This window comes from Sinocyclocheilus grahami, unplaced genomic scaffold, assembly GCF_001515645.1.
Source record: "Sinocyclocheilus grahami isolate Dianchi unplaced genomic scaffold, SAMN03320097.WGS_v1.1 scaffold321.1, whole genome shotgun sequence".
Taxonomy (NCBI): domain Eukaryota; kingdom Metazoa; phylum Chordata; class Actinopteri; order Cypriniformes; family Cyprinidae; genus Sinocyclocheilus; species Sinocyclocheilus grahami.
Window position 1 is genome coordinate 488,100 of NW_015505500.1, and position 12,535 is coordinate 500,634.

A 12,535-nucleotide genomic window follows, 5' to 3' on the forward strand; every position below is an offset into this window, starting at 1 on the left:
TCTCACTCTCTCTCTCACACACACACATACACACACACACACACACAAACTCTCTCTCACACACACATACACGCACACACACACACGCACACACACACGCACACACACACGCTCGCACCCACACACACACACACACACACACACACACACACACACACACACACACACACACACACACACACACACACACACACACACACACACACACACACACAAAGTATTTTATAACAGGTTTATATCAAAGTTATTGTGAAGCAACCTTTATGCCTGGAAATGCATTTACATGTGTACAATTAAAATGATTAATTAATCAGCTTGTTTGTCAACCGAGCTATTTGATCTGCCGAGCCTGTTTTACTGTGGTCCATAAATACATCTGTCAGTACTCAAATGAACAGCAAAGCATGGTGGTTTTACATAGAAGGTTGAGTAATATTTTTCATGATTTACATGACATTTCTAATTTCTAGAACTGATTATGAAATGTTGTTATGTTTTGGATATCTGTGCTATGCTCATAAATTACCATTACTGTATATACAGTAGCTACTATTATAGTAAATCAGGTTGTGCACCATTCACAATTGACAACTGATTTGAAGCCTAAATGGAAATTTGTATTGAGTTTATATATTTCATTATATTTAAATAAACCTTTAGACCAGGGTGGAAGAACTGATATAATGTGAACATTTCATTTCCCAGAATGTATCACTTGGACTGTCATTCTGATTCATATACATTCATATACAATACAACCGGTTAATTCAGTACTATAAAATGACAAGTATTTGTTTGTATTCATCATGTAAGAGGTTTAATAGCTGTAATATTCAGTTTCAGGCAGGTCACCATGTCATGTTCAGTAATTGTTTTGTTAATTAAATGGTTGTTCAAGCTAGTATCATACTGTACATACATATGAATGTAAATATAAATATATTAAGAGTTGTGTTGGAACACAACTGAAACACACCTTTCAGCCATAGTTTTAATACACTAACTGCTATCCTTCTGGGTAGTAATAAAACGGTGAAACATTTTGGGATATTATGCATTTGTTTATATACAAATAAGAGGCATATTTATATACAAATTTTATATACAGTATATATATATATATATATATACACTGCCGCTCAAAAGTTTGGCGTCAGTAAGACTTGTAATGTTTTTTAAGGAAGCCTCTTCTGCTCATCAAGGCTGCATTTATTTGATCAAAAATACAGAAAAAAACTGCAATCTTGCAAAATGTTATTACAATATAAAATAATGGATTCTATTTTAATATCCTTTAAAATATAATTTATTTCTGAGATGCAAAGCTGATTACTCCAGTAAAAAGTCTCACACGATCCTTCAGAAATCATTGTAATATGCTGATTTATTATTCGAATTATCAATGTTGGCAACTGTTGTGCTGCCAAATATAAATTTTTTGGAAACTGCGATACTTTTTCAGGATTCTTTGATGAATAAAAAGCCAAAAAGAAGAGCATTTATTCAAAATATAAATATTTTCTAACAATATAAATCTTTGCTATCACTTCTTAACAATTAAACACATCCTTGCTGAATAAAAGTTTTAATTTCTTTCGAAGCCTCTTCTGCTCATCAAGGCTGCATTTATTTGATCAAAAATACAGAAAAAAACAGCAATCTTGCAAAATGTTATTACAATATAAAATAATGGTTTCTCTTTTAATATCCTTTAAAATATAATTTATTTCTGAGATGCAAAGCTGATTACTCCAGTATAAAGTCTCACATGATCCTTCAGAAATCATTGTAATATGCTGATTTATTATTCGAATTATCAATGTTGGCAACTGTTGTGCTGCCAAATATAAATTTTTTGGAAACTGCGATACTTTTTCAGGATTCTTTGATGAATAAAAAGCCAAAAAGAAGAGCATTTATTCAAAATATAAATATTTTCTAACAATATAAATCTTTGCTATCACTTCTTAACAATTAAACACATCCTTGCTGAATAAAAGTTTTAATTTCTTTCAAAAAAAGAAAGAATAAAAATTTACTGACCCCAAACTTTTGAACGGTAGTGTATATTGTTAGAAAAGATCTCTGTTTTAAATAAATGCTCTTCTTTTTAACTTTTTATTCATCAAAGAATCCTGAAAAAAAATATCACAGGTTCCAAAAGAACATTAAGCAGCACAACAGTTTCCAGCACTGATAATAAATCAGCATATTAGAATGATTTCTGAAGGATAATGTGACACTGAAGACTGGAGTAATGATGCTGAAAATTCACCTTTGCCATCACAGGAATAAATTATATTTTAAAGTATATTAAAATAGAAGACATTATTTTATATTGTATTATCATTTTGCAAGATTAGTTTTTTTCTGTATTTTTGATCAAATAAATGCAGCCTTGATGAGCAGAAGAGGCTTCTTTAAAAAACATTACAACCCGATCTCACGAAAGTGCGTATAAATAGTACGCCAAATAAAAACGAAAACTCGTGGTATTGATACGCAAAAATGGACTTTGGCGTGTATATACTACGCGATGGGTAGGTTTAGGGTTGTGGGGTAGATGCGTATCATATGCACGCCAACAAATTTCATATCATATGCACGCGAAAGCTGCATATTATATGCACACTAAACACATGCGTATCATATGCACGCCAAAGTCCATTTTTGCGTATCAATACCACAAGTTTTCGTTTTTATTTGGCGTGCTATTTATACGTATTTTCATGAGACCGGGCTCTGTATACATAATTTGTCTATGTGCATGTAGTGTTGTGATCAGTTTGTACACCTTGCATTCCATCAAAAGATGACCATCAATTCAAAAAGCATTCACTGATAACTGTCTGGAGCTATTGAAGCAATGTGGCAGTCAATCCACATGCATTTATTTTAAATGAGCACCTCAAGGTGACTTTTATGAGGAATCTTAGCCAAGCGTGTTATTGGTTCAACAATTTTGGCAATGTCACCATTGCGTCTCTCTCTGCTTTGAGCTCTCTCTATGAATGTTTCTGAAAGTGTGAATATGTGTACTGTTCTCTGACAGTCCCATAAACATTTCTTTCTTCTGTATTTCAACTAGATGATTCCAAACGCTTGTGTTCTAATGATAAATATACTACTAGCTAAATGTAGTAGTGTAAATCATGTAGATCTTAAAATGCTTGTATAATGAGTCTTGGGGCGTTGTGGGGGTTTCTTAATTGATTACAGTTCTGTGGTCACTGGTAATTAACCAGAAAGTAAACGCCATTAAAACGTAGATTCATTATGTCATAGGCCTTATTTAATCTTCATAGGCTTTATTTATCTTTGGAGATTTTGATCTTTAGATTAAAGCAAATAGGCATATATTTGCCTATAATAAAAGTATCAGGTTTAATGGCAAGCTTTGTTTGCTATTTTACTAGTCTACTAGACTATACTACCCTGTATGGGTACTCTTTGGATAGTCTTGTAACAGATGTGAAGCATTTTCAAGGTCAAAGAAGTCAATTGAAAATTAAATCCACTAATCTGAACTTGATACAAAATCAGGGTAAAAAGTAGAGGAGATTGAGTACCTAATGAACATTGCTTATGACCTTTCTAAGTGCATCTGTGGTTGAAGACAGACCTCAATGAGACCACAATGACCCATTAGCTTCCAAAATGAAAGAGGGGAGATTGAGATATCTCAGGTTGTTTTGCTTCTTAAGTAGGCATATTTTCTGAGATTTACTGTTCTCCCTGTCTGACAAATTCTCTTTATTTTTTAGGTCTATTGAAGGACTCCTTTTATTTATCCAAAATAATGCATCATCTGTTCTACACTGGGAAAAAAATATTTTCTAAATCAGTATTGTTGTCTTGTTTTCCGGAAAAAATTTTTTTTTCTAGTACCTTGCAATGACCTTGGTTTAGTCATTTAATTAACTACTTCAAATTTGCTGCATAAGACCACTCGGTATGTGTAAGATGTAAGATGGCTTGCCTCTAAGGCTGCCTGCTTCCTTTAGTGTTTTCCTGACACGGTGTGGCTGAGGTCCTGTTAGGATGAGAGACACAGATGCAGAGGTGTGGGATAGTAACACACACATACTGTACACACACACGCTCTCACTGGGTCGTCCTCACTGAGCACGCTCAAAACTGTAGGCAGGATAATCAGGGAAATTTAACCACCATTATAAATAAAACACAATTATGGCACAAAATCACAGGGAAGGTGTGAAAAGAGACATATCGTATTAATCCATGTCACAGTGATTACAAAAACACTTCGGCTGAGTGAAAATGAAACTGCAAACATTAAAATTTTGCAAAATAATAAACAAGTAGAGGCAGGAGACATATAGTGTGAATGCGTTATGCAAGACACTGTATTATGGTTGCTTTTTTTAGAGCATTTACTGGTTCATGGCAAATTAAATGGTCACACTCTCTCTTTTCTCACGTTTGCTTCTGGCTGCATTGAAATTCAAGCCTCATAATGTAATTGTGACATCTCCTTTACATAGAAATGCTAATGCAATACTGATGAATTCAGTGACATTTGTTTGATTAACTTTTTAACCTACTTTATGGAAATTCAGCATTGCCCTCTAAGCTCTCACACTCAAAACTGACAACATTTTAAATTTTTGGGTGCTTGAGTGTGACGTGTAAACTCACAGGAAAGGGAAATTACAAATGAGATTTCTTTAATATCTCTAGACAGCAATAAGATTAAAATGAGAGCAAATGGAAAATTTTACTTATGCCTCCAGATTCTCATATACGTTTCCTTTAGAGGAATAACCTATAATCTTAAATGTGACCCCTCCAGCTGTGTCTCAGGCTGATCAGATTTGCCAAGATACCAAAATTTGCAAGATAATAATAATCAATAATCAATAATCTAACATGCTATATATAACCCCAAATATGTTTATGTATGACATTTGTTTTCATTTTTTTTCCTACAAAGAAAAAAATCTGAGACGACAGTTGATAGCTACATAACTGATAATTCCAAAAAAAAAAAAAAAAATCTCCTGAACTATAACGGATATCTGAACCATAGACATTTTTTCTAGGGACAATGCTGCTGAACCAATGAAATCAATATAAGAGACACAAAGCCATACAGATGAATGCTTAAGTAAAGATACAATGAGCTCAAACTGAATGAATGTCTTCACGTTTTATACATATCTCGAGGACAAAGTGCAGAGGGTTCACAGTGCACAAATGTGCTGGTTTCAGTCTTATCTATAGTAATATGTCTGCTCTTTTTATCAATGCAGAAATCATTTTCTTAATCTGGATTTTTTTTTTTGTCCAAACATCCTTCTCTAGTATAATATAAGCATAAGATTTTTTTACCAAGTAAATATTTATTAAATATGTATGTGTGTAATTATTTTATTGGCAAATATTTTTTAAACCTCACTGTATTTTGTTATTTTTATGCATGCGTGGGGAAAAAAATTATTAATAATTTGCCAGTTGGGTATGAAAAATAATGAAAAACAATACTGAACATTCTTAGCAAGAAAAGTATAATTCTTATCTATAGTAATATGTCTGCTCTTTTTATCAATGCAGAAATCATTTTCTTAATCTGGATTTTTTTTTTTGTCCAAACATCCTTCTCTAGTATAATATAAGCATAAGATTTTTTTACCAAGTAAATATTTATTAAATATGTATGTGTGTAATTATTTTATTGGCAAATATTTTTTAAACCTCACTGTATTTTGTTATTTTTATGCATGCATGGGAAAAAAAAATTATTAATAATTTGCCAGTTGGGTATGAAAAATAATGAAAAACAATACTGAACATTCTTAGCAAGAAAAGTATAAATTTTTTTTGCAGGAATGTCATTGGTGGTTAAAAATCAATTTCTTAATGTACATGATAATATTCTGCATATTTGAAAATCTAGCTCTGCAGTTTGTCATGGCTATGATATGCTGACTATGATTTTGCCAAGTAGGACATGCTCCCAAATGAAAAATCGAAATGGTAGGTTGATCGTACTGTTGCTCTATCACCAACAAGAAATGAAAGGACATGCCCTACTTGGCAAAATCACAGAAAGCAGTATAATAGACAAACATAATGTTTGTTTCTGTTTATTATGGCTACCAATATTTTGTACTTTAGTTCAATTGTATAAATGTTCTGAGGAACTCTGATGCAGTTGCTGTTAGCAAGAAAAGTATAAATTTTTTTTGCAGGAATGTCATTGGTGGTTAAAAATCAATTTCTTAATGTACATGATAATATTCTGCATATTTGAAAATCTAGCTCTGCAGTTTGTCATGGCTATGATATGCTGACTATGATTTTGCCAAGTAGGACATGCTCCCAAATGAAAAATCGAAATGGTAGGTTGATCGTACTGTTGCTCTATCACCAACAAGAAATGAAAGGACCATAATGTTTGTTTCTGTTTATTATGGCTACCAATATTTTGTACTTTAGTTCAATTGTATAAATGTTCTGAGGAACTCTGATGCAGTTGCTTAGAAAGTGAGTATGTGAATCACTGATCTAAGTTGTTCTTAGAATTATACTGTTGCATTGACCAGTCATGTGACTGAGGCTCCAGGGCAAAAAAGAGGACACTAGACTATTCCACAGGCATGAGGGGAATGATTCCCAACAGAATCTCAGTCACAGCACTGGGGAACACAGTGGTCTTTGAATCTTGTCTTGAAAGTGAGTGAAGCTTCACCCTTCACTCACATCGCACAGTCCTCTGCGCTCGACTCCTCTTTTAATGACCACAGCTTTCCAACAGTAAAGGGAACTAGAGAAGTTTGTTACCAGTCATGAACTATGTATATATTATATGTTTATACACAGTGTTGATTTTAATGGCTTATTGTACATGTGCCATAATTTTCTGTTATCTGTGGCAGTGTCAGTTTAATCCTGATGTCTTTTACCTTTAGAAAAATCGTTATTGTCATCACAATATTCTTGCCATTCAATGTAATTGGTGGTAATGCATGTTCTCCTGTGCTTTTTTTGTCTTTTTTATTTCCGTTTTACTGTTTTGTAAACCGGTGGCTCTCAGCTGGCGGGACTTCTGGTGCAAATTAGACAGCTAGCAAAATGAAGACAGACACGAGCATGAAATGTTGCCTGACATTCTTTCATCCAAAAACACATTGATAAAAGCTACACAAGGTAAAAGAAATATGAATTATTTTTCGTTTTTATGGATATTTCTGTTTACTTTTGTGGGGTAGACCATTTTTAAAACAGTTTTGGGTCTTCGTGTCCATTATAAAATTTGGGTTCAGCTTCACCCTTCACTCACATCGCACAGTCCTCTGCGCTCGACTCCTCTTTTAATGACCACAGCTTTCCAACAGTAAAGGGAACTAGAGAAGTTTGTTACCAGTCATGAACTATGTATATATTATATGTTTATACACAGTGTTGATTTTAATGGCTTATTGTACATGTGCCATAATTTTCTGTTATCTGTGGCAGTGTCAGTTTAATCCTGATGTCTTTTACCTTTAGAAAAATCGTTATTGTCATCACAATATTCTTGCCATTCAATGTAATTGGTGGTAATGCATGTTCTCCTGTGCTTTTTTTGTCTTTTTTATTTCCGTTTTACTGTTTTGTAAACCGGTGGCTCTCAGCTGGCGGGACTTCTGGTGCAAATTAGACAGCTAGCAAAATGAAGACAGACACGAGCATGAAATGTTGCCTGACATTCTTTCATCCAAAAAACACATTGATAAAAGCTACACAAGGTAAAAGAAATATGAATTATTTTTCGTTTTTATGGATATTTCTGTTTACTTTTGTGGGGTAGACCATTTTTAAAACAGTTTTGGGTCTTTGTGTCCATTATAAAATTTGGGTTCTGAAGCAAAACCAGTTGAGAACCACCCTTATAGACCACCTGAAGGCAAATGGTAAAGACTCTGTAAATGCAAGGCTGTGTTAAGATGGGCCAAAGCGCCAACTTCCTCCCCATGATTCCGCATCGCCATTTCTCCAGGCTTAGCTGTGCATTGAGAGGGAAATTAAAGTATATATTCCTTCTCCTGTAAAGAACGTGAGAAATCTGCAACATAGAATACTTCATTAATATTCTACAGGTGAAATATCATTGTTTTGCTCAATGCATTTAATGAAAAAAGAATCAAATCATTCTGCATGGCAAAGAGGAGTTGCCGTTCAATACCACACAGTTAATAAACGAAGTCACGCTTCAGTGCTTTCAAAGCATAGTTATCGATGTTAGAATAAAATTAATTGATTGAAGAGAATAATTTGAGGCTTATTGAAAGCAATATCGCAAAGTAGACACCAACACATGGAGGTTGGATATCATAGGGTGGAAGGGAGCAATTGGCACAAAGCTTATTGATGTCATGCTGGCTCAAATAAAATTATGGTTTAAAGTCTCTCAAATAATATACAGTCCACATTTTTTAATTAAAAAGTTTAGTATATTTTTGTTCTGAGAATTTCAGATTATTGTTAATATTTTCTCACGTCTTTGCTGCATGCGCATGATTTTTTTGAAGCATTTTGCACTTAGAATAAAAATGGTGTTCATTCCCTTTATGTTATTGTAGTTCTGATGAAATCAGAGCTGCAAGCATTTTGATGATGCCATACTGTTTTATACCCCTCACGTCAAGCCCATACTATGATATGAGGTCTGATTTATGATGTTTATGATTAACTTAGCCTACATATTTTTTAATATAACGGGTAAGAAGATATCTTTGTCTCTTGAGCTTAAATTAGATTCATGTTGCATTTCAATGTACAACAACATTTGGAACTACAAATTACTTAATTTGAAAACAATATTTGAAGCTATTATTATTATTTATCTTTTTTTAAATGTCTGGCCTTACAAATGCGTTATTTTGTAATGTGTATGTTTAATTTAGAGACCAAAATAAACCATTATTTTATGCACAGGAATATGAAAGATGAACACTTTTGTACATTCTGGTGACACAACACCTTTTTTTCTTTTTTAATATGCACTGTTAACTGTTGTTCCTTAAAAGCAAAAGCCTTATTTTAATTAACAGATCTAAATATTTAAACAGGATAAATATACTCGAAGAAAATTGGGTATTAAGATTTTCAAAGAATGTATCTTGAATTATAATTATTATTAGTTTTACCCCATTTGCAAATGTTTTTCTTGTTTTAATCAGAAATGTAAGAAAATTTAGTGAACTATGGTCAAAACAGGAGATTATACTCTTTGCTAGTGGTTTAGATGCATTCTTTCAAAACCAGTCTGACTTTGTTCTTTTTTTAAATTTATAGTTATAAGTAAATTTATCTTGTTTGTAGGTGTTTAGATATTACTAATGGGAAGCAAGACAAAAATTCTGATTAATCTTTCTTTGTGGTGCATAGAGAAATATTAATGGCACAGTTGTACATTGGCACAGAGGTGATTGAAGTAAATGCAAAACCCAATCAGATGTCTGAAATCTGAAGCAATCACTTTTTTATTACCATAAAGCACAGTGCAATCTGCTTTCAAAGTGAACTTAGTTCCACAATTCACTCTGCCATTATGATAAAGTCAAAGGTGTAGTGTCACACTGAATGGAATGCATGACAGTCTAGAGGAAGTGATGTTGTGTTCATGACAGACAGATTACATGGTTCAGTAAATTTGCATGTCCGAATGAATGTTTGAGATGAGAGTGACAGTTGCTCCCTGTTCGCATGCAGGAAAACACACACGCACACACAAAAACTGGCATTAGCACTGAACTGCAGGCAGAGAGTCTTTACCAGGTGGTAAACAGGGGTCGTCACAGTATAATGTATGGGCTTTTTATTGGATGGCAACAGGATGACACATGGTGATGGACAGGGTGGAAAAAGGAGGGAAACTTATTAGAAATAAGTAAATGTAAATGTGACTCCTAATGTGGGGTGGTGCAATCATGTAGTGAACTACATGACAATGAAAGTCTAATGTTTCCTTTTTTGAAATACTTTCAAAAATGGGTTAATGTGTTTGTGTTCTAGAGCTTGTGATGGAATGAATTGTGAATGAGATGTGATCTCAATGACAGTGATAAATCCAGCTAAACAATTAAAAAAATTTAAACAGTTGAAGAGTTCAAAATGGTCATTATGGAACTACTGACACACGGAGGAACAGATGACTGCAACTTCAAGCAATTTAGCACCAAAACAGTCATTCTATCATCTTCCTCGCATCAACAATGGATTCTAATGTATCATCAGGTGGTAATACAAGGTAAAATAATGTCCTACAAGGACTTTTCTCTGACACCACATGAATGAAGCGGTGGCTGATAGCAGCCTGGCCAAAGGGACACCCTATCTATCCTTGTCACTGTCAATGCTATCAGGAGCCAGTCAATATCCTCCCGCTCTTTTTAGAAGCCTTGCAAGTTTGCCCTGTGGCACTGCTGATAAACTTCCAGCAAGAAAACGAGCTCAGAGCTTTATCGCGTCGTAAAGACTCGTCCAAGCATCCAATTACACCTCATCTGAGTCCTGTTTTACTTTAAGCCAAGAGTTAATGAATAATATAAAGCCCTCAATCAGGTAGCCAATAAAATAATCGACTGCTGCATCCAACCTATAATCTCTTCAGGAAAACTGTTCCAAAATAACTCTCCAACGAAGGGACCAAGATAAGAGAGCTGAACCTACCTTCAAGACCCTTGCTGTCGAGCAGGTCAAACATAATGACCGCCACGGCCGACCAGGTTACGATGAGAGCCAGCACGAGGATCCAGGCCATGGGGGAGTTGAACGTAGTGTGCAGGTCATCGGTTAAGGTGCGTTTGGACGAACGTGTGGGATGTGCGCTCAGGTCATTCTTAGCCTCGACTATGGTAGTCGTAGTGGTGGAGGACCGCGCTGTAGGGACAGATGGAGGTTCAGAAATGTATGAATGCAAACAAGACAGGTACAAAACAGGTTAAACCATAAGGAACCATTCTAATTGGTTCAAGCTGGTAATTTATGGTAAGTATCAGGTCCAGTTTCAGTTTGTAGTCACTGGTGGAGTTGACATCTTGGTTGTGTTAGAGCCCAAATGGTTAGTGTTTGAACCAATATCAAACCAGGTATGATGAACACTTTAAAGGAGTAGTTTACCATAAAATAGAAATTATGTCAGTTCCTCTTTATGTTTTGACTTTATTTGATCAAAATATTCATCATATAAATTGATTGCGCCACTTCAACAATATACCTGCAATATACAATTCATGGATTAATTTCATATTATCTTTGTTCTTCTTGGAGTTTAAAAGGTTTGGGTCTGACTGACTTTAATAGTAGTGAGAAAACAGATGAAAATGTTTAAAATAATGAGGGTGAGTAAATGCTGAGAATATTTTGTGTGAACTACTTGAATCAGATGATTGGCTACTATTAACTTCCTTAACCATCTGATATGTTGTTGCTCCCAGAAATAAGGCATCAGCTGTTGATAGTTTACAAACATAGTTTATTTTGTCTGCATAGAGCATCTACAGACAAAATAAAGGGTATTTTGTCTGCACATTTCAAACAGCAAGTAAAATGAGCCGCAGTGGCTGCAACTTTAATTTCTACAGTATTTTACACTAATTTCTGTGGGATGGAAACGATGCCTTGTTTTCTAATATGTTGGAGATAGTATGATTTTTCACAAACATATTGTCTGGAAACAAAGCTTTTGATCCTCAAATATATTCAGGGAATCTGTTTACTGTATGCACATAACATTAAAAGGTATCTAGTTCTGTCATGTTGCTCACTCTCTGTGCAGAAAGGACATAAGAGTTATGAAGACAAAGACAGCAGATGAATGTTTGCTTTTTGTCTTTATCAATGCATTGCCTGGCAGAGAGATTGAATTGAACTTGTTGTCTGTAGATAGGGCACACATCTGCAATGGCAATGCTTCATAGTTAAAACATCTCCAAGGCCACATGAGGAATGCTGGTGCTGTGCCATCTGTTGGCCAGAGCCCCTTTAAAAGCCTCTTTTCTAAATTGATATAAATTCTTGCAGCAGCTCAGTCTGAATTGCTGCTCAGAGTCCAAACATACACCACACATAACCTTTATATATGCCGCTACGCTTACGAGACCCCTTGATTGATCTTTGCCAATATTGCTGACTTAAATCATTGTAAATGATTGAGCAAGCCGTTGTGATTGTGTTTACGGAAATTAATTTGTGGATGATCCATTGTGAATCTGAGCCCAGATCAAGGCAGTGGTTCTTATTTCTGTTGCCCAGAGATCCAACGTTTTTCACTGGCTCCACTTTTGCTTGAACATAATGACGTGTCTGTGTGTTCAGGGGTTTCGTCTCACGCCGAAAGTGTCAGCTGAGACCACCTGTTGCAACTCTTCACATTTGTCCATGTTGTCAAATTTAGGATTACACGTCCCATCCAAATGCTGACTCAAGAAGCTTCCTGTAGACACCATATGTTTAGCTGCATCTGGTTTGGAGTAATGCTGCATCTTTCTGTATTAACATGACTTCGCCCTTGCAGATTGTCTACAAG

The 12,535-nt window shown here is 34.8% G+C and overlaps 1 protein-coding gene across 1 annotated transcript in view; it reads right to left on the reverse strand.

Annotated features, from left to right (window-relative positions):
• Positions 1–12,535, reverse strand: part of trdn (triadin) — a 41,890-nt gene that overhangs the window by 27,487 nt on the left and 1,868 nt on the right. The window contains exons 2-3 of the mRNA XM_016294596.1: positions 10,678–10,887; positions 3,937–4,033 (exon numbers count right to left, since the gene is read on the reverse strand). Coding sequence (XP_016150082.1) covers positions 3,937–4,033; positions 10,678–10,887 — 307 coding nt within the window. The remainder of the gene's footprint in view (positions 1–3,936; positions 4,034–10,677; positions 10,888–12,535) is intronic.